Source organism: Microtus pennsylvanicus, chromosome X (assembly GCF_037038515.1).
Source record: "Microtus pennsylvanicus isolate mMicPen1 chromosome X, mMicPen1.hap1, whole genome shotgun sequence".
NCBI lineage: Eukaryota > Metazoa > Chordata > Mammalia > Rodentia > Cricetidae > Microtus > Microtus pennsylvanicus.
In genome coordinates, this window is record NC_134601.1 from 28,130,755 (window position 1) to 28,155,776 (window position 25,022).

General features: G+C 39.5%; 1 protein-coding gene across 1 annotated transcript; it reads left to right on the forward strand.

Annotated features, from left to right (window-relative positions):
• The first annotated feature begins 17,815 nt into the window (after nt 1-17,815).
• LOC142841506 (melanoma antigen preferentially expressed in tumors-like) lies at nt 17,816-21,619 on the forward strand. Its single transcript, XM_075958433.1, has 3 exons — nt 17,816-18,111; nt 19,340-19,924; nt 21,106-21,619. The coding sequence occupies exons 1-3, from the start codon at nt 17,816-17,818 to the stop codon at nt 21,617-21,619; spliced, it is 1,395 nt and encodes a 464-aa protein (XP_075814548.1).
• Nucleotides 21,620-25,022: the final 3,403 nt, after the last annotated feature.

Consider the following 25,022-nt stretch of genomic DNA (forward strand, 5'->3'; position numbering starts at 1 on the left):
ACATAGCCAGACATTCTAGCAATATAGTGCATTATAGTTCAGTGAGAGATCAGCCCTCAGAAAATATGTGTAGAAAAAGAAAACAGATACTGACTTTACTCATTCATGTTTGAGGATGAGCACATGTGTGCGCACACACAGTCAAGTGCATGCACCTTCTCCAACACATGAACACAGACACATAACAATATCTTACTCATATTGTTAATTTCTTTAAATGCATACAAGTCATGGTAAAAATACAAAATTAGCTTTTGTTGAGATGCCAAAACAACTGCATTTCAGACATTGAGTAACAAAAAGAATAGATAGTAAGTAATAATTTATATATAATGACCTATTGAAATAAATTAGTAAATGCAATGGCTTAATTCTTTACATTGTTTTCTTTTTAAAGTGAGATCATTTCGGTTTCAGTCTTAAAAAAAAGTAATTGAATTTTGTTATTAGTAGTGATACTGGTAAATGTATAAATCTATATATATATTGTTTGTTTTTTTGAGACAGAGTTTCTCTGTGTAGCATTGAAGCCTGTCCTAGAATTCACTCTGTAGGCCAAGCTTAGCTCAAACTCCCAGAGATCCACCTGCCTCCACCTCCAAAGTTCTGGGATTAAAGGCATGGACCACCACTGCCTGGGTTCAAATTATATTTTACAAGCAAAATGTAATAAGAAATTGGCAAGGCAGTTAATATTAGTTTTTATTAATTTTATTTTGGTGGTAACACTATATTTCTAAATTAATAAGAAAAAGAATGTTAAAATATGCTGTAATTCATGTGTCATAATTATTTTGTGATATAACATTTCAAATTTGTACACATTTTTCATAATGCTTGCATCATTATATAATGCAGAAAATTTCAAATACCATTGTAATGAGCAATTTCTTTTGTTGTTTACAAGTTAAAAAATGGAAAGTATTGGACAGTTTGTATAAAATAAAATATTAAAATTAACTTTACCTGTTTCTTTGAACTTTCTTTTTTGTGTTTTCCATATGGCTGTCACTATATATTCTGAGATCTTGAGCACTCAGAAGTACGGATCTGACTAATGTGTTCACAATATCAAAATACTAGGGAAGTTGAAACTGGACCAATATTGGCATAGTTTTTCTCTCTGTCTTTCCTTGGTTGCCATGTTTCTGTCAGACAGTGCACCCTGAGGTGAAAACTAGACCCTACAATGAACAGAGAACTTGGAGTTTATTCCTGTCGTACTGACATTGTGAATGGTATTCCTGGAGACTCCTGTGCAAACAGGTGCTCTGGATACTTTGTTTTCTATAGATTTGAAAGGTAACATAATTGTGTGTGCTCTATTGCTTCTTGATGGCTGTGATAAAAACTTCAAAAGCAACTGAGAAAGGAAATGAAGTCCCAATCTCAGGCCATCATTGGGGAAAGTCAGTGTAGGCATTTGAACAGAAGCAGAGGCAGGAAAGATGGAGGAAAGCTGCTTAGTGTCTTTCTGTGGCTTGTTGAACAACATGTCTTATACAACCCAGGACCAGTTTCCCAGGAAGCTCTTCCCAGAGTGGGCTGGGCTCTATTTCATCAACCATTCATTAATCAAGAAAAATGTCCCACAGACTTGCTTACAGGTCAATCTGGTGGAGACAGTCCTTCATCTATGGTCCACTTTCTCTCCATGAGGCTAGTTTCTGTAAGTTGACAAACTAGCCACTACAGTAGACCTCTGCCTTCTTGAAACACATACATAGCTTCTAAACTATAACCTTTCCTTGTTTATTCCCAGTACCTTTCATTATAATTACAACATAAAGGAATATGACCTTCAAAATACCAAATCCTTTAATTTTTTTCAGTATATTAACAGTTCAAGGTCTCTTTAAAATTTCAAAGTTTCTTAACTGTGGTTTCTTATAAAATTAAAAATAAGTTCATAAAAATTCCATAATGAAACAATATTTTGGGGGATGATTTAAATATATGTATATATTCAAAGTATTTTAACATTTTGTCACATTTGATATGCAAACACGTGTGTGTGTGTGCTTTCAGGGACAAATTGTAGGAGTTTGTTCTGTCTTTCTGCCAGGTGGGTGCAAGGGATTGAACTCATGCAGTCAGGTGTGGCAGGAGATGCCTTTACCTGCTGTTCTATCCCCTGGCTCCTTTAACAGGTGTTTAAGAAGTTCAAATACCTTTTTTTGTAAGACAGTATAAATTTATCTAGTTTCTAATTATTTGTGAAAAATTAACATACTTAGTTTGTATTTTAATTTGTTATAAATCATGTTTTGTAAACCTAACAGCAAAGGGTTTTCTCCCCTCAGTCTTAACTTCCAGAATTACCATTTGTAAGGGCTGAAACTTAAATATTCCACCAGGAGGCCTGAAGTGAACATTTCCATATGTACACTTTAGTTAGAGCCAGCAGAGATAAAGGCTTTGAATAATGGGTTTTTCAAGAGCCATAATAATTACAGAAGGGACTGGAGAGATGGGTCAGTGTTTAAGAGACCTGGGGTTTGATTTCCAGCACCCACACTGTGGGTACAACAACCACCTGTACCTCCAGTTCCAGAGGATCTGACACTGACTTCAGGACCCTTTGGGCACTGTACACACATGGTACACAAACATCCATGAAGGAAAACCACCAATACTCAAAAATGGAAAGATATAAGTACAGACAACAACCCCTGGAAATCCCAAACTCACATTTTGAATTGGATTTATTGCCAATAATTTAGAATAATATGGGATTTGAAATAATAAGATAATAAGAAAAATTGTACCTCAGTTGCTTACACCTCGCAGCTACTCCTTCCACTCCCAATCACATCTCTCTGTCCAAGGAAAACCCCATACCAAACTGAGAGGCCCACAAATGTCAACGTCTGGTGCGTTGGGGTCTCTGGGTAAGGGTCTCACGCAAATCAGGACACGGGGTGCAGAGTATGAACAACTGCATAACTAGTTCGTATGGTTTTTATACAGACTAAAATGCATTACTCAACTCTGGACCCCCCTTTACTGGCATACATGATCATGAGAAACTCTTACCTCACTTTGCAAGAAACAATGTCTCAATAAATAACAGTAATTAAAAAGAAATGAAGTACCTAGAAACAAGGCAAAAAGTATACAGAAGCAAAGGACTTGTTTATATCAGGTAGAGTGTGAAGAACTGAGCTCAAAGGCCACTTCCTTACCCAGGGTACAGATTCTGACGGAACGTTTGCGAAATGGACAAAGAAAGTATGCTAGCTGCAGCTCTTGGGAGAGCAGTTCTTACCTCTTGACTAGGCAGTACAGTAGAAATGACCCTGTTGGTAGGAAAGAAGGCACACACATGAGCTAGCCCTAAGGGCATGACAGCAGGAGAGTTATTCCTGCCACTCATCTGCCATGGGCTATATAAAGAAATCTACCACCAATCCACCTAGTCCCTTGCTGCTTGTGGACAGTGGCAAAGCTGCCCTGAGGTCATGAGAGCAGGAAAGCTGATCCCATAACCCCATCTCGGCTGCCATGTGTGACATGGGAGAGGGAAAGATGCCCCTCCCCCTCAACCCTCACCACCTGTGACAGACAGAAGAGCTGGTCTTGGGGGGCCTGAGAATGGGAAAGCTGGTTCTGCCCCTCACTAACTGCAGCCCTCGGGAGAGTGGGCTCTGCACCTCATGTAGGCAAAGCAGCAGAGCCTACCCTGGTGATGTGGGTGCATGTAAGCCAGCCCCTAGGACAAAAGAGTAGGAGAATGGGCCCCACCCCTTGTTTCCTGCTGCTTTGGATGAGCTAGCCAGGGTAGTGATGGTGAGCACAACCTCCTGCTGAGGGTGAGGGAAACTGGCAGGCTGACCAAACTAACTCCCACCCAGGCCCAGAACCAGGGCTATGAGCCTTCCCACCCCAACATCTACCCCATCTATGAATTCTATAGCATGTGAAGGGGCACATCCTGCTTTTATTGAGCAATATATTGTTCTGTGCTCCCCCTTCCTCTCTCCACCCCCTCTACTCCCTTTCATGATCTCCATGACCCAATTTACTCAGGAGATCTTGTCTTTTTCTACTTCCCATGTAGATTAGATCCATGGAAGTCTCTTTTAGGGTCTGTAGTAGTAAGGGCGGCGGCGGGGCTGCGTCCCCAAACACCCCAGCCGCCTGCCCTGCCCGGCTAGCTTATGCCCCAAATAATTACACGGACACTGTATTCTTTTAAACACTGCTCTGGCCCATTTCTAATCATCTATGTAGCGCCCCTAGGTGCGCTTACCGGGAAGATTCTAGCCTAAGTCCATCCTGGGTCGGAGCTTCATAGCGTGCGTCTTCCCTGGAGCAGGTAGCATGGCGGACGTCTGCTCCCGAGAGGAGAGCTGTGGAGTCTGTCCTCACTTCCTCTTCCTCCTGGCATTCTGTTCTGTCTACTCCTCCCACCTATCTTCTAACCAATGAAATGGGCCGAGGCGGTTCCTTTATTGCTTAGCCAATGAAATCAACAGATTGATATATGACACTCCTACATCACTTCCCCTTTTTCTGTTTAAACAAAAAAAGGAAGGCTTTAACCTTAACATAGCAAAATTACATATAACAAAACAGTTATCAAGTAAAAGTTACATCAGAAACATTTATACATATAACAAAATTGACCGTAAATCTCTATCAATAAAGCAAAATCTATACTAATGCAAATTATTCATGTCTATATCATATCCCCCTTTAAATGTAAAAGAACATTTATAAACAATTTTGGGGAACATGGGCGCAGTTTTTTCTCTCCAAACTGCTTCCTGCTGAATGGGGGCGTCGTTAATTAGGTCTTTCATGGTATAACCTGTGTGCTAGTTTCATCTCAGTTGGCAGTTGAGCAAAGCAATTTTCTGAAGATGTTCACAGCAACCCTTCAGGAGGACGTGGTCCATCATACCAAATCGGAATAGAAGAAATGAACAGGGTCTCATCCTCTGTGAAAACAAAAGAAGACTCTCTCCAAAGCATCATATCCTTAGACCCAAATTCTGAAGTCATACCCTCATGATATCCGTTCTGGTTCCACTTGGCAGGCCATATAATGAAATGTCTCTCTGTACTTAGCTCCTTCACAGTCAAAAATTTTAAAGAAAACACAATGTACATAATCCAGACTCTCTGTGAATTTTCCATCTTTACGCGGCTTTTTTTTATTTATATCTATAACTATCTGTACTCTGTCTCTTTAAAGACTTTACTTTTTTCTTTTTAAACCATTAACTTTATTCTCTATATTCTTTTTCTTCTCTCTCCCAAGCCTACGTACATTCATCCAACAGTGTGACTCATTTAGTGGTCTGAATCTGTCCTATTGTGAATCTGCAATTTTTTACTATCCAGGAGCACTTTTGATTTGCGCCTTTAAATCACTAGGCGCTTAAGAATCTAAGCTGTGACATTCCTAGGTTAACTTTTTGCTTTTTGAGCGTATATCTTTGACCTGTAGACCAGGCTGTCTTTGAACTCTCAGAGATCCGCCTGTCTCTGCCTCCCAGGCCTTGGGATTAAAGGCGTACACTACTACACCTTGAACTCACAGAGATCTGTTCGTCTCTGCCTTCTAGGCACTGGGATTAAAGGCGTGTGCCACCACACCTTGAAGTCACAGAGGTCTATCTCCCTCTGCCTCCCAAGTGTTGGGATTAAAGGTGTGTATACACAACAACTCTCTTCCTTTTCTTTTTTACTTTAAGAACTTTAACTTTTAGCTTGCATATATTTTTAACACACTTTAAACCATTCAGAAATTTTCTCTGTCTTTGAATCTCTCTTTACTGTATATCTCTTTTTCTGACCACAAGAGCCTTTAATTTACCAAGCAATATCAGTAGGACTAAAGGCGTGGCTTTGCCAGCTAGATCCAGTCCATTCCTTAGCTTTCCAGCCTCATGGCTGAGGTACTGGCTGTAAGGTCCCTGCCAGCCAGCAAGCTACAACAGACAACACTCAAGTCCTCTCTCGGTAGCTGGCCCTCCTGCCTCAAACAGTCAGAGTTTGCCCTGGCAGGATGGCCCAGAAAGCCGGCATTTTTAAACGCGCAGCTTTTTTCCTGCTATGGCTGAAAACCGAAAAGCATGCGTTCAGCTTTTCGCCAACACCGTTTAAGTGTTTCGTGGCAAGACCTCTTAATGAGCTGCAGGCTTTGCAGCTAAAGCTGAGTCAGGAAGCCTCTCTTAGATGAGGCGCTTGCTTGCCTCTAGCAAGCAGAGCAGACCCAAGAAATTGCCATAAGAAACATGCTTTACTCTATTCTTTTCCAAGCTTTCTCAGGCTTTCTGTGGACTCATTTAGCCACACGTCTGGGCGTCATTTTGTAGTAGTAAGGGCGGCGGTGGGGCTGCGTCCCCAAACACCCCAGCCGCCTGCCCTGCCCGGCTAGCTTATGCCCCAAATAATTACACGGACACTGTATTCTTTTAAACACTGCTCTGGCCCATTTCTAATCATCTATGTAGCGCCCCTAGGTGCACTTACCGGGAAGATTCTAGCCTAAGTCCATCCTGGGTCGGAGCTTCATAGCGTGCGTCTTCCCTGGAGCAGGTAGCATGGCGGACGTCTGCTCCCGAGAGGAGAGCTGTGGAGTCTGTCCTCACTTCCTCTTCCTCCTGGCATTCTGTTCTGTCTACTCCTCCCACCTATCTTCTAACCAATGAAATGGGCCGAGGCGGTTCCTTTATTGCTTAGCCAATGAAATCAACAGATTGATATATGACACTCCCACATCAAGGGTCCTCATTGTTCTCTACGTTCTCTGAAATTATGAATTGTAGGCTGATTTTTCTTTGCCTTATGTTGGACACCACTTTTAAGTGAGTGCATATTATATTTGTCTTTCTGGGTCTAAGTTACCTCACTCAATATCGTGTTTCATAGATCCACCCATTTACCCGCAAATGTCAAGTTACCATTGTTTTATTCCACTGTATAGTACTCCAGTGTGTAAATGTACCACATTTTCCTTATCCATTCTTTAGTCTTCCACTTGTTTGGTTAGAGTTACTTTAAGATATTTTATGTTATTTGTGGCTATTGTGAATCTTGATGTTTCTCTGATGTGTTTTTCAACCCATTTATCATCTGTGTAAAGGAGGGCTACTGACTTTTTTTAGTTACTCTTGTATACTGCTACATTGCTGAAGGTGTGTATGACTTCTAGAAGTTATTTGGTAGAATTTTTGGAGTCACTTCTGTAACCATCATATCATCAGCAAGTAGTGAGAGTTTGACTTCTTCTGATTTGTAGCCTCTTGACACCCTTTGTTGTCTTATTGTTCTAGCTAGAACCTCAGGTAATATATTGAATAGACACGGAGAGAGTGGAAAGCCTTTTCTTGTTCTTAATTTCAGTGGGATCACTTTGGGTTTCTCTCCATTTAGTTTGATGTTGGCTGTTGGCTTGCTGCATGTTGCCTTTATTATGTTTAGGTATGTTCCTTGTATCCCTGCTCTCTCCAAGACCTTTCTCATGAAGGGATGTTGCATTTTGTCATCCAGTGAGAGTATCATATGTTTTTTATTTAATTTGTTTATATGGTAGATAACACTGACAGATTTTTATATGTTGAACCATCCCTGCATCTCTGGGATGAAGCCAACTTGATCATGATGGATGATTTTTCTGATGTGTTCTTAGATTCAGTTTTGATTGCTTTTTCTTGGTTTTCTTTAAAGGATTTGTTGATGTCTTCCAATAAACATGACAAAAGCCACCGTTGGTGACCTGTACACACAGCATCAGAATTTTCTGAACGTAAGAAGCCAAAGGAAATACAACGAAAAGCAAAAGTATCAGAAACTTAGAGAAACACAATAAAATGGCTGGGGTTAGAGTGTTATTTCTGGAAGGTGAACTGGGAATATGTGGTTTAAAAACAAATTAGAAGAAATAATGGCTGTATATTATTCAAACACAAGCACAAAGAGTGGAAGGTTAAAAAAAGGAACTATTCCTATTTGCAGATGATATGTACAGAATTCTCCGAGGATTAATAAAAAGATCAAGAAATATATACACCGCACCATCCCAAATCTATAACATTTTACTTACATTTCCATGTAAGAAACTTCTAATTTGCCAGGTGGTCGTGGCACATGAATTTAATCCCAGCACTCTGGAGGCAAAGGCAGGCAGATCTCTGTGGATCTGAGGCCAGCCTGGTCTACAGACTGACAGTTCACGACAGTCAGGACTGTTACACAGAGAAATTTTGTCTTGGAAAACCAAACCAACTGGGTGGTGGTGGCACACACCTTTAATCCCAGCACTCGGGAGGCAGAGGCAGGCGGATCTCTGTGAGTTCGAGACCAGCCTGGTCTACAGAGCTAGTTCCAGGACAGGCTCCAAAGCCACAGAGAAACCCTGTCTCGAAAAAAAAAAACAAACAAACAGAAAGAATGAATAGACGAAAGAATATTCTGTGTGACTCACTGCCATGCTACAGATTCCATGATGGATTTTTTCTTTTAATTTTTATTTTATTTTAATTTATTTTGGATGGGAGGTTGCAAGGGCAGAGGAAGATAAATGACAAAAAGAAATGAACGGGATGGAGATGCATGACATGAAAGACACAAGAATAAAAAAAAGAAAGTTTAATATTAACAGAAGAGAAAAAGAAGGATTTTACAGTGGTGTATAACTTTGGTGAGAGAGTCTTATAGGAACCAGAAGGTTACTCGCATAGCAAGGAAAACATCGTCTATCCATTCAGCACCCATACGTCACTTACCTAAGCAGTGCTGTACTCACTGAGGGCACATTAGTGAGGCATTGGCTAATACTTCAGTCCTATTTTCTTCCTACGGAAGACACACAATAAAATGCCAAATAGCATAAGAGTACACTGTATTTCTGTAAACAATAGTATAGAAAAGATTACAAATAGCGACTTGTAGAATCAGTAGTATGGGGGAAACGTTGGACACAGGTCCTGGAGAGATGGCTCGGCAGTTAGGGGCTTGTGCTGCTTTTGCAGAGGACCTGAGTTTGATTCCCGAACCTGGGAAGCCCTGTCGTCAGATAGTTCCCAACTATTTTCACCTTGCAGGTAGCTCCAGAGGAGCTAACTCCGCCCATCTGGGCGCAGTTTCCTAGAGGAGGACAAAGACGCGGGTTAGTCAGCTGACCTCAAAAGAACCAGTTGAAGTCCAGTGCCTGCCTCTGTGTAATCTGAGGAGGATCCATTTGCCAGACAAGCACTGAAGGCTGAGGGATCTTGCTTCAAGCTCCTCACCCACCCGAAAGGGAAGGTTGCCGCTGCTGAGGTACTAAAAAAGTCAAATTACTTTCCCTGCCATACCAGGTAAGTAATTTAAACTTTTTTTTCTTTTTATATTTTATGGGTGGGGTGAGGGGCGGTTAGAGACAGGGTTTCTCTGTAGCGCTGGCTGTCCCGGAACTTGCTCTGTCCACAAGGCTGGTTTTGGAACTCACAGAGATCCCCCTGCCTCTGCCTCCCCAATGTTGGGATTAAAGGCGTGTGCCACCGCTGCCTCAGTTTTCTTTTTGTAAAACGGAACCTTTGGAGCCTCAATTACCTTGATCCAGACTTTGGAGATTAACTGTGATCTAGCTGGATCTTTCAGTGTGTCCCAAGATGGTGTTCACTTGAGGAACGGTTTATCCCGATGTGATTCGCTTCAATTGTGTGACTACTTAGAGTGTTTAAATGCTCTCAAAGCATCCTTTCTCCTCAAAAATTTCTGTTCCTCAGTCTGTTCATCAAACAGGTTGCAGATGTCTAATGTGAATCTAGCCTTTCCAAGTCTGAGGTAAGAAGTTGCCGAAGTTGTCTTTGCTACAAGGTGAAACTTTTTTTTTTTTTTCCGAGACAGGGTTTCTCTGTTGCTTTGGAGCCTGCCCTGGAACACTCCTTCTGTAGACCAGATTGGCTTTGAACTCACAGAGATCCACGTGCCTCTGCCTCCCAAAGTTTGGGATTAAAGGTATTTACCACCACCACCTGACAGTTTTGTTATTTTTTATATGTCAGCTTTTTAAAATAGTAAAGACCGCAACGTGTAATTATTCTCTTTTTATTGTATTTCATTTTCTAGTTTTTTTTTTTAATTGAGGTAGGCAGTGGCGGCACACGCCTTTAATCCCAGAACTCTGGGGCACAGGCAGGCAGATCTCTGTAAATTCGAGGCCAGCCAGATGTAAAGTGCCAGTTCCAGAACAGACAACACAGCTAAGCAAAGAAACAGTGTCTCGAAACCCTCCCCTTGAAAAGAAAAACATAAAACGTACTGTCTTCCTCCCCTGCCCATAGGGTTCCTTTAGGGATCTTTCTAAAAATGCTGCTTTGATGTTTATAAACTGTTTGCCTTTGATTTTATCTTTCAGAGTGATCATCATTCCACAGATGTTTCTTCCTTGCCACAGCTTGTAAAAGATAACTTTGCATTGTTTGGAATCTGCTCAATTTTAAGAATGAAAAGATATAGTTCCCTGTCATCTGGCTTTCAAGTTGCTCACAGGATATCTGATGTTATTCTGTGGCTTTGCTTTTCTTAAGTGGATTGATATTTTTCTCCTGAAGCTTTTAATATTGTGTCTTTGTTCTTGTAGGCACTCAATGTTGTTGATGTTCCCGTAGCCTGCATTTTACTTCCAACCTATTTTAGATAAATTGGGTTGGTTTTTTTTCCCCTGTGTATTTTGGATTCCAAATCTCTCTTGTACTTTGATGTTCATTTATTTTCCTACATTTAGGAATTTTTCAGAGATAATTTCACAGGCTAGGTTTCCCATACCATTAGCTTTCATGCCATCTCCTCTTTCTACCCCAAGGAATCTTACATGTCCCTGAATTTTCGAAAGTTGTGGTCATGCTTAATTTGATTTTATTTATGGATGTCTAAATGTAAAGTTTCCTTGAGCTTTTCTTCCCACCCTAACCTTTCTTTGCCTTGATCTAGTATATCAGTAAACCTTTTTCATCTCATTTGTTGTTTCCTTACCTGCATTTTTTCAAGGTGTCAATGTCCTTGCTGACTTGAATATTTACATTCTGAATTAATTTCCTTCCTTGTTTGTATCTTGAAAGCCATTTGTAATTTTTCAAGTAGAATTTTGAATTACTTGTCTAGAATTTCAAGAGTTTCAGTATTTAAGGATTAACGATGCTTATGCCTTGTGTTTTCATGGTTTGTATTGGTACTTTTGTATCACGTGGAGTCTACAGCCCACCCAGATGTCCTGGGGGACTACTGTCTATCAATGAAAGACTCAATATCCACTATATTCACAGAGGGTAAAGGAAGGCACTATAACAGCTGTAAACATCACACTTAACCATGCATATAAATAATCACAATACTGTAAATAATTTTAATTAATTGATTAAAGCCAACTACTACAGCACCAGTGACTATAGAAAAGAAATAGCATAAATAATGCATAGCAAGAAACGAAGTTAAAAACCAATTTGGACAAAAGTAGAAATGGTAAATGAATGAAATAAATTAAGGGACCAAGGAAGAGGACATTGAAAAGCAGCAACACTAAACAAAAGAAAGGAAGTGAAGAAATGTGAATGTGAAGAGGTAAAGAAGAGATATCTTAAAAATATTGATTGCACAATTAAGAAACTTGTAAACATAATTAGGTAGATGTAAGAGAAATATAACTGGGAGGCTTAAAAATAAAATGAAAATGACTGAGATTATATTAGAAAGGAAAGAGTACAGCAAAGAGGCAAATAGAAGAAAAATTGGAAATTAGAAGCCTCATAGACTGAACAGCGATCAGGTTCTTGGCCTTTCTCTTGGGAGAAAGTCATTGTTGAACTAGCCTCACCAATTGACTAGCCTATGAATTAAAATTGTGACAATACAACAGTCTAAAAATAATAAGAAGAAGGTGTCAAGTATCAGAGCAGCTCCCTTGCAGGTCCTCTACTGGAGCCTGCCACAGGTTGCTAGCAGATGGATGAACTGAAATTGGATTGTCCTGTTCTTTTGACGGTTGTGAGAGTGGACCTTCAAGGATCAGATTCCAACAGGGCTGCACGTCTTTAGGAGCTTCCAGTCTTTGAGTCTCAGAAGCCTCTGCTGTCCATACGTACTTTGCTCTCTGTGTGATGGACAGGGTTTACCTGTGTTCAGAAACTGTGGGGTGGCTAACGTCTATGCCAAAGTGTGTCTCCCAAGAGCATTTTAGAATGAAAGAAGAAAAAGCACTGAGATGTGGGTTGGATGATCAGTCTCTACACATTCATATCCTTCCCTACAGGGCTGCTGTTGATGGGGAGGGGACTGCAGAATCCTGGGGCTGTGCTGGGCCTAACGTTCAGAGTTCTTCTTCTCACCAGTCATGAATTGTATGTCAGACAGATGCCGCTAGGTCTCAAAGTGATTGCTGATCCCAAGTATGATATATCAGCATCCTCAACCATCCTTAGGTTATGAGGGGTGCTTCCTGTCATGGATGCTGGAATCTCTCCCCACTGTGTTGTTCACTGCAGTACCTGCCAATTGAACTCAAAATGTCTATGTCTGATCTTCAGTGTCCATCTAGAGAGACTCACTAGCAGCGTGTCCCTAGTCATGATTTTGTGATGTCTCTTTTTTTCTTCTTTTGGAAGATCAGAGTAAGCCTGTCTCAAACAGCAAGCCCTTCTCAAGATGTCACCCACCTACAACACTTGGATACAAAGAGGGCTGAAATGGATGTCTCCTCTCATGGGAGTGGAGTCAGCCAAGTCTCCCCAACTTGACTTAATTTGGGTGAGAACTGTGGGCGTGCCCTTTGGGTAGTGCTGCTTTCAGGGTCTTATCCAGGCTCACTTAGCTTACCTTTATAACGAGGCTTTGCCTTCCTCTTCCCGGGCATGGGACGGCTGCTGGAACCTTAGCTACTTGCTCCTTTTGGCGGCATAGTCCTGTCTCTGTGCTTTTCACCTTCCCGTGACTTATTTTCTTATTTTTATACCATCCTAATCTCTCTTTGTGTTCCAGAGTCTGTCCCTTCTCACCCGGACGTTTCCTCATTCGCTCTGTGCCACCATCGGCAGATTCTAATTTGGCATCTTCCTCTTGAATTTAATGTTTTCTTCTGACTAGATTGAAAGTGTGCATCTGTGAAATAATACGTTTTACTCTTTCCCCACTCATTTTACTGGTATGCAGGGCATACCCACCAGAATGCTTTGGGAGCAGCTAAGTGTAACTGACATTAGACAGAGTAAATGAATACGCAAAAGCTAATGAGCAACACACTGTGTTGTGGGTAGAACTATACAATGTCACACTCTGGGAGAAAGAGTACAAAAAAAGGGCTGTGGAACATTCTTGGTGGTATCGAGAAGGGAACGACCTTCACTTCATGGGGGAATGATTGTTCTGCACAATACTGTGAATGACAGTCTGCTGGTCAGGAAATAAACAGGTCGTGTGCTTTGAGCCACTACCTACAAAGGAGAGCACCAGGGTACTTAGACTAGGGGATTTCTTCTCATGGGAACGTAATAGGAAGGGTCACATACTATTAGGCTAAAACCTGCTTGGCTTTCCCCGGATGTCAAAGCACACATATTTTTTTTTTAATTTTCTGGTTCAGATCACATTACCAGAAGAGATCGTGGATTAGTGATAAGGCTTACCGTAATTACTTGGATCAGTCATGGTGAGGGTAGTGCTCCGCTGTGACGCTTGCTACCTTTTGTCCTTGGTTAATAGCAAATATGGTGAAAGAAACAATTTAAGTTTGAAAAAATACTATTATTCCCAGAACTTAAATCTCTTTTAGGAACTAGCCTGCTACAAATGTACCTAATCATGGTCTTCTGGTTTATTTGGGCATATTGCCTGTTGGAATTTCTCTTTAGGAAAGGGTACTATCTGTATTTGATTGATTTATTTGTACCAGTGTGGTTTTAGGAATAAATGCGATACTGTATGTTATAATCATCTTACAAGATATTTTGTTCCTTGAATTATTCTGGGACCTCCTTTTAGTTAGTCAGTTGCTTTCTCAGTATAATGATGCACTGTTTTGTACACTACAAGTGTCTGACACTAGGAATTTCAGATTCATCTTGTGAATGTTTTTCCATCCTGGCTTTGATTTAGATCCCCTTGTCCAAGGATTTCTGAATCCTCTTCTTAGTGAGTTGCATTTAGATAGTCTTTATTAATGGGCTTTTTCTGTTGGTGAGTCCTTCCCAAATGCAGAAGTAAGATATAGTATGCATGTAGCCATGTTTATAGAAACACACAAGCACACACAAACACATACATAAATGACAGAATCCTATGATTCTGCTTCTGATTCCAAATCTTGCTAACTTTTTCTCTAATTTTTTTTTCCTTCACCTGCCTTTTATATCAAGGATATCTTTACTTATTCTTTCCTAGTCAGTATACATATACATTAGTTTCAGAATTACTAACTGTACTTGATACAAACATTTGTTTACTTGTATGTGTGCTTTTATTTCTGTCTTTACCTTGTTCAATAAAATTAAAGCTTTCTAAGCACAAATATTTTGTTATTTCTCCAGCATGGTTACAATATTTATGTAAATATTTACAAAATCTATGTAAATTGTAATTAGTTTAACTTATTGGTTTTAGGGCATCCTCCTGTCCACATGTTGAGTAATTTCAATTGCTTACTCTGTACTCTTGCTATCCATGATGTATTGACTTCAAGACATGCATAGTTAATTTTCATTCATGCTCTGTGAATACTCAAGTTTCTTATATGTTGTGTTGTATTTTCATAAGGGACACATAAATTCTACCATATGCTTAAAATTAATTCTAGATTGGTCATACCTAATGCAATGTAAATTCAAGTAATTTTTCCTATATTGTATAGGGAATAATGGCACAGGGAAATCCTATACATGTTCAGTACAGGCACATTTTAATGGATATTTTATAGCAGTGCTGTTCGAATCTGTACACGCAGACCAAATGTTTCATATTCAAAAATAAGATTTTTGAGAGTATAAAAAACTTTACCAAAGTGTATTGTTATATAAACGTCACTCCTATTCTCATCTCTTCTACCGTGCTTTTATTTCCCATCCTTTTCCTGTAAGTTTCAGGCCTAGTTCATCCTGTAGTGTATTTTGCACAAAGAGAAGTCATGTCTTTTATATTGCTTTCATACATGAAAGATAGCATGATCTATATTTTACTTTGTACTTTGTATGATTTTATAACTTTTAATCAGTTTGTTCTCTGAGACTTTTGTATATGCATGTAGCTTATCCTTGCTACTGTCACACCCCAACTTATCTGAATGCTTCTAGCATCCTTTAACCCTCCTCCTACAAATCCTTCCCACCATTCATAGCTTTACTGCAAATTATCAATGGGCATTATTGTTCCATTTCTATACCAAAGTTTTGATCCTTGGTCCCTAAATTTTGGAGTTAGATATATAGTTTATTAACCAAATGTCTCAAATATGTGGAACCAACACATCATCCCATTTTGTTAATTACTTTCTGATTTAATTATGATTCATCGTCTGAGATTATTTTATTTTTATGTGGTCAGATTGATCGTCATTTATTTTCAATTGCCCTAAAGTTTAAGTATTCCAGTTACAAAGCCTGTTCCTTATGATCCTGTTAAAATTTTGTATGCGTTCTTCACACCATTATATGGCTTCATAGTTATGATTCTATCTTTAACTATTCGGTATGTAGCATGTCTCATGAATTATTTTTTTCCTAAAGGTCTCATTTGCTCTAGCACCATACACTACGTGTGCATTCCTGTTCCAGTGGTTCTCCATACTACATTCCTGTTCTCCATACTACATTCCTGTCCCAGTGGTTCTCCATACTACATTTAAAATGCACTATTTCCCCTTGGCATTGGATTCTGCTTCCCAGCTTTCTAAGCTATTCCCACGGGCTGTTTGTCTATTTTTGCATCACTACCGTGATGCTGTAATTAGAGTTTTGTAGTATGCTCTCTTGTCTGGTACCGTAACTCCATCTCGGTTGTCTTTTCATTTTCTTAACTGCCGTGCATAGTCTTTATTATGTGAGCTTCATCATTAACTTTCAAAATGTTTGCAGATATTTTTAAAATTACAATAGGTAGATACATTAGCTTAGGAGAAGTGATATCTTCTGAACGTTAAATTTGCCTGGAAGAAAATCAAATTACAGTACTATTGCTTTGGAATCCTTACTGTGGAACCTGTGAGCCATTCTTAAACCAGACAGTAAGCTCACCCAAAACCTACCTTTGAGAAAAATTCTTGGAATATTCACATATGCACCCAGGAACATGCAGATCTGGTAAACTCTGCAAATTCTGGAACAAATTTCACTAGTATTTGTAACAGTTTGAAAGCACCCTTTGCTTCTGGAGTCTGGGAAATCTCTCCTTTTTGTAAGGTCATTTTGACTTTTGCTGGACATAAAAGAATCACAGTTCTTTGACTGATGGGATGGAATCAGCAGCCCCTCTTGTTCTTTTAAGCTATAAAAGGAATCTATTTTTTTTAACTTGGGTTATATTCTCAGGACTTCTTAGATATTATATATCCTGGAATTACAGTTCTGAGAGGGTTCAAGTAAATGCGATTCTTTGCATTTGACTAGGATGATTTTTGTGTCAGTCAGCAAGTTATTCTAGTTTGTACAGGTTTGTATCTAGCATCATAGACTAGGTAGGTGACAAAGAGAAATGTTATTTACTGGTAATTTTAATGTTTGTTCTTGTTGTTTTTCTTAAGTTTGCTTGTTTGAAGTCACATTGTTTTATAATATGCCTATTTTAATTGTGCTGTTTGCTGTCCCTCCAATTTTTCTGTCTTTATAACTATTTCTGTTTGTTTGTATGTTCCAATTTCATTGTTTCTTCTATTTTTCCATATTTTTAATTTCCTTCCTTTCATTGTCCATATTTTCCAAAGTGCCTGGAAATAATTCCCTGAACCTCATTTAAATTACTCTTTCCCAGAAGCCTTGTGGTTCAAAGGCTGCAGTGTTAAATTATAATAGTCCTTATTTGATGTCATGTATTTCTTTATTTAACACACACACATTTTAATAGAACTAGCTATCATCTTTTTACACCTACATATATCCTATGTTGATCATATCCAGCTATTCTTTTTTCACTTTCAATACTCAAATTGCCAACCTTCCCTGACCCTCAGAATCACTATTCTGTTTCCAGATTAACAGTTTTTTTTTAATTTCTATGTATGAGAGACAGTAAGAGGACTTAAATCAGAGATTTTTTTTTCTTTTTTTAGTCTGCTTCCTAAAATGCGTGCATTCCTTGATCTTAAAGACATAGTGTTCTTAATTTGGGCTTGTTTCAGGTATAATCTTTCTGCCTGTTGTTTCAGAATGACTTGAAGCCCCAAATCATTACCTTTTATGTGTATCTTTTGAAATTTTGATCTCTCTTCACCTGCCAGAAAGTCTGGTTCTGGTGATGTCCTGGGGTTTCATTCTTTAACTTACAATTATTTTTGATGACTTAGTACTTTCCATTTCCAGGAAAATGAAGACACTACCTTTGTGTATATTTACATTTCTCCTTCTTGTTAATTCTGTATTCTTTGCAGAGGAAATATTAGCAGGTAGGTAGCTACCTAATGTTGACTTCTAACATACTCCTAATTTCTAATGTCATTTTATCATATGTATATTGTATATTCATATACATAATGATATAACCAGATCACTATCTAACCTGTGCCTATAATAGAGATCTCTAGAAATCATTATCTGATTCACCATATATTTAGTCTATAAATGTTTTTCTGCAGTGCTAACAGTGGGTCAGCACTGCCAATTGTTTCTCACCTCTATGCAGGTTCATGAAGATGGACCGCAAGGACCCAGCCACACTGTTAGACCTTGCTATGCAGAGTCTGCTCAGTACTGAGACTGTAATAATCCAATCACTTGAGGAGATTCCAAGAGAACTCTTTATTCCGTTGTTCAGTGCTGCTTTCTTGGGTGGGCATAAGAAGACACTGACAGCAATGGTGAAGGTCTGGCCATTTTTCTGTCTCCACATCGGAACACTAAGAGGACATGAAATACACGGTGAACTATTAAAAGCCATTGTGGATGGTCTTCAGGTCCTCCCTGCTGTAAACTCTGCTTCCCGGTAAGACTCTGTATGATAGTGACATGGAGAGACAGCAAGAGGTTATTCTTCAACCTGTGACAGGGGAGGAAAAAGATATAGCAAAGATAGTTAGTGGTAAATTCTGACAATGGAAGGGAGGTGTTTGCTCCAACTGTTGAGATCTTGTTGTTTTTAATTTTTTTCTTTTATTAAAAATATTTTTTCTCATATATTCCGATTATGGTTTCCCCTCCCTCTATTCCTCCTGGTTCCTCTCCTCTTCCTTTTCCATATAAATTCACTCCCTTTTGTTTCTCATTCGAAAACAAATGGGCTTCTAAGGGATAAAAATAAAATAAAATGAGATAGAGCAAAACCTAACACATTAAAATAGGACAAAACTAATAAAGAGAAGGAAAAGTGCCCGAGAAAAGGCACAGGAACAAATATAGAAGTAGAAAACCACTGAATTGCAGCCAGGAATCCCATAAACCCACGACACTAGAACCCATAATACACAAAAGACCCATAGGGTAAGAAGAAAGAAAAAATTAAATATATGAATAAAATTAAAACATAAGATAATTTTTCAACAGCTCAGATGCCACATTTGACATGATGAACCTCCACAGATGGCACTGAGTTGGTTTTCTGTTGGCCCTCTGCTGCTGGTTGCGCAATCTTCCATTAAGAGAAGGTTCCCCCACACCCCGGTGAGAGTTCATTAGAAGAAACTCAATTTTCATTTGCAGGTGGTTGTCAGTTGGAGATAGGTTCTGGGTTAGGGATGAGGGCATATGTCCACTTCTTTCAGCTCTAGGACCCCATCCGGTGCAGGCCCATACAGGTCTGTTCATGCTGCCTCAGCCTCTGTGACTTCATTTGTGTGTGTATCATCTTGATTTAGAGGGCCTTGTTTCCTTGGCGTCCTTCACCCCCTCCGGATGTTACACTCTTTCCACCTTCTAGCTGAGGTCATTTAAAAGAATCTAATGTCTTACAGAGGGTTTTAATTTTGTAAGAGATGTGACTGAGGATGATCGTTTGGTTAACATGATGAGCATATTACATAGAAGACAGAAGCACTGAAATGGGTGAGCATTGATGGAGAATCTAGGACAGAGGTAACGCTGCAAAGTGCTGTGTTTAGTTGCTGTATGGAGATGAGCACCCGACGAGTTTTATCTTCACTTGTTATCGTTAGTTCTGTTAGATTGTATTAAAATATGCCACCTCTCTTATGTGCTATCTCCTCTTTTCCCCACAGAAGCTCCAAACTGAAGATCCTAGATTTGAGGCATGATGCTGACTGCAGGACCACATGTTTTCAAACCAGGACAACATTTCCTTTCTGTCTTCGGTCTTGTTCCAACTCTCAGATCTCTGCCCCAAAGAGAGAAGGCCAGCACAGCGCTGTAAATGTAGTGCCTGAGGTTGAGTTGTCCAGCTACCCCACTGAATTACTAGTGGACCTTTCCCTGGATGGCACCTTGAGAGCAAGGGAGTTTTTGTCTTTGCTTCTGAGTAAAGTTGAAGAGAGTTCCGGATCCTTGCACCTCTGCTGTCGAGATCTGCAGATTGATAAACTGTCTGAGTATAAAAATGCCCTCAAACTTGTGGATCTGTTGTGTATTGAACGCCTGGCAGTTGATCAGGCTTCTCTTGGTGATATTACAACCCTTTTGTCTCACATGGTCCACCTGGACAGTCTTAGTCTGTCTAAAATCACCCTTAAATCATTGAATGGGAAAACATTCAAAAGTTTCCTTACCCAACTTGAGCGGATGAAGAACCTTCAGGAGCTCAGCTTGTCTTTCTTCTGCCTCACAAATCGTCTACACAAATTGCTCAGGTGAGAGTCTGAGGGGAGGTACCTGGTTTTCTTCTTCACATTCTGTTGTTAAGACAGGAAAGAATCTAGACTATGGCATTCCTAAGGCTCGATGGAATCTGTTTTTCCCTTCTCCTCAGCAGTAGCACTACCGGAACTTTGAAACTGTCCACTAGAACACTTCATTTATAGTGAAGAAAAAGTCAGGATTACAAAAATAAGCTGTACCTATTCATTTATTCAGATAACTAGACTCATACAATATAGGGCCTCAACTATCTTAATGAAAAGAAAAACTGTTTCTCCAGGTATCTAGAGATGAACTGGAAGCATTGAGGTAGAAGGAGGTAAAGATTTCATGCTGTAGTGTTGACATACATACTCAGGAAAAGATCCCCATAGTTCATATTGTCAGATCCTTTTTGCTCGTGTGCTGTGCTCAAGGATCAGGCCCAGAATCTAGAGATTGTCATTTAGGAACCTTCAGTTGGCTGTTATCCCTGACTCCATTCCATCAAATAGTAGAATTAGATCCATGTGGATTGTAATTGCCAACTAGGTTAAATTTTTCCACTCCTTATTTCTCAGACCCAAGCATAATAATATCTTGTCCATGTTCTGAAGATTGAAAATATGTGTCTAAGCATGGAAAAGTCTTTCCTAGATGTTGAAATAGGAGCGGCGGGCTGTGTCCCCGCACCTGGCCGCCCGCACGGCTAGCTTTACCCAAAATAATTACACGGAAACTGTATTCTTTTAAACACCGCTTGGTCCATTATATCTAGCCTTTTCTCAGCTAGCTCTCGCACCTGGACTAGCCCATTTCTAATAATCTGTTTAGCCCATGAGCTGGCTTACCAGGAATGATCTTAACCTGCGTCTCTCTGGAGTGGGAAAATCATGGCGACTCTCTGACTCAGCTTCTTTCTCCCCGCCTTCCGTTCTGTTTACTCCTCCCACCTAAGGGTGGGCCTATCAAATGGGCCTAGCAGTTTCTTTATTGCTTAACCAATGAAATCAACAGATTGATATATGACACTCCCACATCACCTAGAGCCAAAAATGTATTAAGTTATTTTAAAGCCCACATTGCTAGCTGCTGCAGCACTGTATGTACAAAGAAGTTTGTTCTAGGTTCTTAGATAATTTCCCACCACCAGTTCCTCATTCTTCAGCATCAATTTTCTGTTTTCTTCCTACAGAGTCCTACCACCTGGTTTGGATTTCTTGAATCTGCCTTTCTGTGAGCTTTCTTACAGAGACTTTGGATTCCTTTCCCAGTGTCCTCAGGCCACCCAACTCAAGCTGCTGAATCTCAGTAACAATCCAATATCTTGGGAAGATTGTGAGCCTTTCCAGACCCTTATGGAAAATGTCTCTGGTACCTTGGAGTATCTAGAGATAAATCATTGTCTTATAACAGATTCTACCATAACTTCTCTTATCCCTGCTCTAAGCCACTGTTCCCACCTCCGTGTGCTTAGTTTTGCTTCTAACCCTATTACAATGTCTATGCTCGTGAGGATCCTGCAAAACTTAATACCGCTTATGGAGCTGAAATACGTGGTTTACCCCATCCCTGTGCATTGCTATGAGCGGTGGTATTTTCGGGGTAGTTTAGATCGACAGAAGCTTGCTGATGTGCATGCACAATTGGAGATGATGCTACAGGCAGCACAGCGGACTGACATGAACTTGATCACTATTTTAGAGTGAATTTCACAGTTCAACCAATTTTCAATAATGATACTTGCCATTCAAGCACCCAGTGTTCTTTCCTAAGGGCCATGGGCTCCATATGTAAGATTTATATATTGTAGGCAATGTAGTCAGGAAATAGAGATAGGAACTGCCCTTATGAAGAATAACTCTGACAAGAAAATGGAAGAGTTAAAAGTTCCTGAGGCTGAGTTGTCCATTGTCACCACTATTCTTCTTACCAGTATGACATAGACCAGGAAGTCATGATAAATCGTACCTCTGTCCTCAATGAAATTTACTTCTGGCTACTGGACACCAGTCATGACACTCCAACCTTTCCTGGATATGTTCTGGAGGCCAGCTAGTTATTGAAACCAACACTTTTATCCTCTAAGTTGTATTGCGCCTCTCAATTTAAGACTGTCTTCTGTCTCTTATAGCAAACCATCTGGATTTAACAGTGAGAAAAAGAATGTGTACGCATTACGCATTGAGTGGCTCAGTTTCACACTCCTTTTCCAAGGATTGGTTTGAGATAGTATTGTAGTCAGCCAAAATGAACAAACAGACAAGACAAGGTTCCTGAATGAAGCCGCTCAATGTTTCTGTGGCTTATCTGTTTCTCCACAGATTGTTAGTGCATAGAAGAAAGGTGTTTTACCTACTTGGGCCCCGTTTTATGTCCCTTGTTCTTGTTACATGTTCTGTTCAGTCTCTTCTCCGCAGAATTCATGGGTTCACTGTTACCATCTTGGAGGCTTTCTCTCACATCTGTTTGATGTTTGCCTTCAGTAGTTGTGTAAAATGCCTGACATAGTAGACTAGTAAGGAAGGGAAGCTTCCTTTCCTCCTTTAGAATTTTCACCACGCTTGTTTATTGCAGTGCTTTATAACTTCAGCAAGCAGAACATGTTAAAGAGCTTGTGACAGCCGGGTGGTGGTGGCACACGCCTTTAATCCCAGCACTCGGGAGGCAGAGGCAGGCGGATCTCTGTGAGTTCGAGGCCAGCCTGGTCTACAAGAGCTAGTTCCAGGACAGGCTCCAAAGCTACCGAGAAACCCTGTCTCGAAAAAAAAAAGAGCTTGTGACAGAGGGAGATTCTTCCAATTCGTGAGTCCAGGCCAGGAAGGAGAGAGAGCAAGAGCCTGAGTCCCTATACAGCCTGCAGGAGTGGGACTATGTTGCAGGGTGGGGCTGCTTGTTTGTCCCAGTTGCCTAGCTAGCTTAGCCCTGAAATAACCACACAGAAACTGAATTCATTCAAACACTCCTTGGCTCATTAGCTCTAGTTTCTTATTGGCTAACTCTTACAACTTTATTCAACTCATTTCTATTAATCTGTGTATTGCCACGTGGCAGTGGTTTACCATGTAAAATTCTAACTGGCGTCCATCTCACGTGTGGGATCCCTGGCTTCTCCCCTACTCTGCCTTTCTTCCTCCCAGAACTCTGTTTTCTTCCCTGCCTACCTAGGTTCTGCCCTATCACCTAGGCCAAGGCAGTTTCTTTATTCATTAACCAATGAAAGCAGCACACAAACAGAAGGAACTCTTACACCAGGACTACACTGATCTGCCTCCTTGAACTAGCCTGCTCTAAGTTTTTACCACTTTCCTGGAGCCATTCTTGAACTAGCTAGCAAATTCAAACTTTCAACCAGCCATGAGCTTGAGACCCCCTTTTTACCGTGTTAGCTCAGGAAGACATTTAGGACACATGGCATAACTCTTATTGTTATTCTTTTAGTTACTTTACTTATACCTAGTCATTTTGTCTTATTGCACCATGTGCATTTCCTTCATTGTATACATGATTCTGTTTGAATTTCTTGTTGCTGCTTTTTCACTACAGTTGCTCCATTTGTTGTGCTTTCTTTTAGCCAAATCCATATATTAATTCCAAATATTTGATCAATCAACAATGTGATGTAGTATAAATAAAAATACCACATTGCATATCCAAAAATGGTAAGAAACAAAGGGCATAATGTCAATAATTAATAATTGTAATGTTGGTATATTGAAATGGCAACTAACACACTGAATTTCTTTGAAAGTAGCTCAGTTGCAATCACATGTTAAAATGGTAATGTTACTGTCACTCAATAACGTAGTAACTAAAGAATTCAAATTAAATAATTATATGTGCTTAGTGTTTTCTTGTTGCAATAAAATAGACTGCATTTTAAAGGTGTAATAAGAAAGAAAAGTGAACATAGTGTGCTTTCATACTGTTTCTATTTTTAAAAGTTAACATACTTGATTTCAGGGCAACTCAGTAAAAGCATTGTGAAAATTAATTGGATTTTAAGTCATTGGGTTGGTACAGTAAGTACAGTCATTGAATTTGACCACTTGATTGCCACGGTGGAAAAAGAGAATGGATTTCTAAGGGTTGTCCTCTGTCTTTCACATGCATTCCATGGAATTGATACCTCTATACTCACACACATCACACATACACACACACTGCACGCAGATACAGGTAATAGTAATAAATCAAATTTAAATCGAATTTGTTTCATTATATCTGTTGAAATAACAAACAAGGACCACCAGTAAAAAAAATAACTTAGAAAGTATTTAGAGCCATTTCTATTAATTCTGATTTGCGTGATAAAGAATTACATTTGCTTCTCAGGAAGAAAAATTATAATAACATAATTCATATATAGAGTTTCTCTTTAACACATTATTTCATGCTTTGAAGAAAAATGAAAATTTAGTGACTTAGTTATACCTTTCATGTTACTTATATAGACTATAAAAATTATTAAAATGTCAATGTAATAAGCAATTGCTTTGTATTTCTTTCTTGTTAACGTTACATTATTTTGGCACATATATAAATGAAATGTTATTAAACCTTAAGTTTACCTTTTTCTTCTATGTCCTTTGGGTTTTCTCCTCATCCTAATGTTGCATTTAGTACATTCTCTGCATATGAAAAGACTTGTCACAAACACTCACCAATGTTTGTTGAAGTAGTGGCAGAGGCGTGGTGTATTAGTGACAGACAACCTCAAGCCTAAAGTGAGAAATAGAAAGGGACAGAAAGAGACAAATATTACAAGCATCTACCAATCTTGAGTTCAACCAGACAGAGCCAGTTAAATTTGAACGTCTGTGATGATCTCTCGCACTGAAGGTTTTCTTCTATTTTTAAGGTGCTACTCTTTAGGTCCAAGGCTGTCTTCAGAGCCGTTCTTCCATTTTCTTAAAGAATAGTAGACATCAAAAGTGGAATTTTTTCTATCAAATCATCTTGTATCAGCTGATTTTTGTAGTTGTGAAATTAGAATCCTGATAAAAATTAAATGCTTATAGGAAATGGGGATGATTACTGAAAAAAATAACTGATGAATTTGAAAGAGTAAGAAGGGATATTTGAGAGGGTTAGAGGGAGGAAAGGGCAGGG

What these genes read in the sequence shown, in the direction of transcription:
- LOC142841506 (XM_075958433.1), top strand. Translation starts at nt 17,816, where the DNA reads ATGAAGATGGACCGCAAGGACCCAGCCACACTGTTAGACCTTGCTATG. An exon ending in GCTGTAAACTCTGCTTCCCG is followed by an intron (nt 18,112 to 19,339) that starts GTAAGACTCTGT and finishes TTTTCCCCACAG; the next exon opens with AAGCTCCAAACTGAAGATCC. An exon ending in CGTCTACACAAATTGCTCAG is followed by an intron (nt 19,925 to 21,105) that starts GTGAGAGTCTGA and finishes TTCTTCCTACAG; the next exon opens with AGTCCTACCACCTGGTTTGG.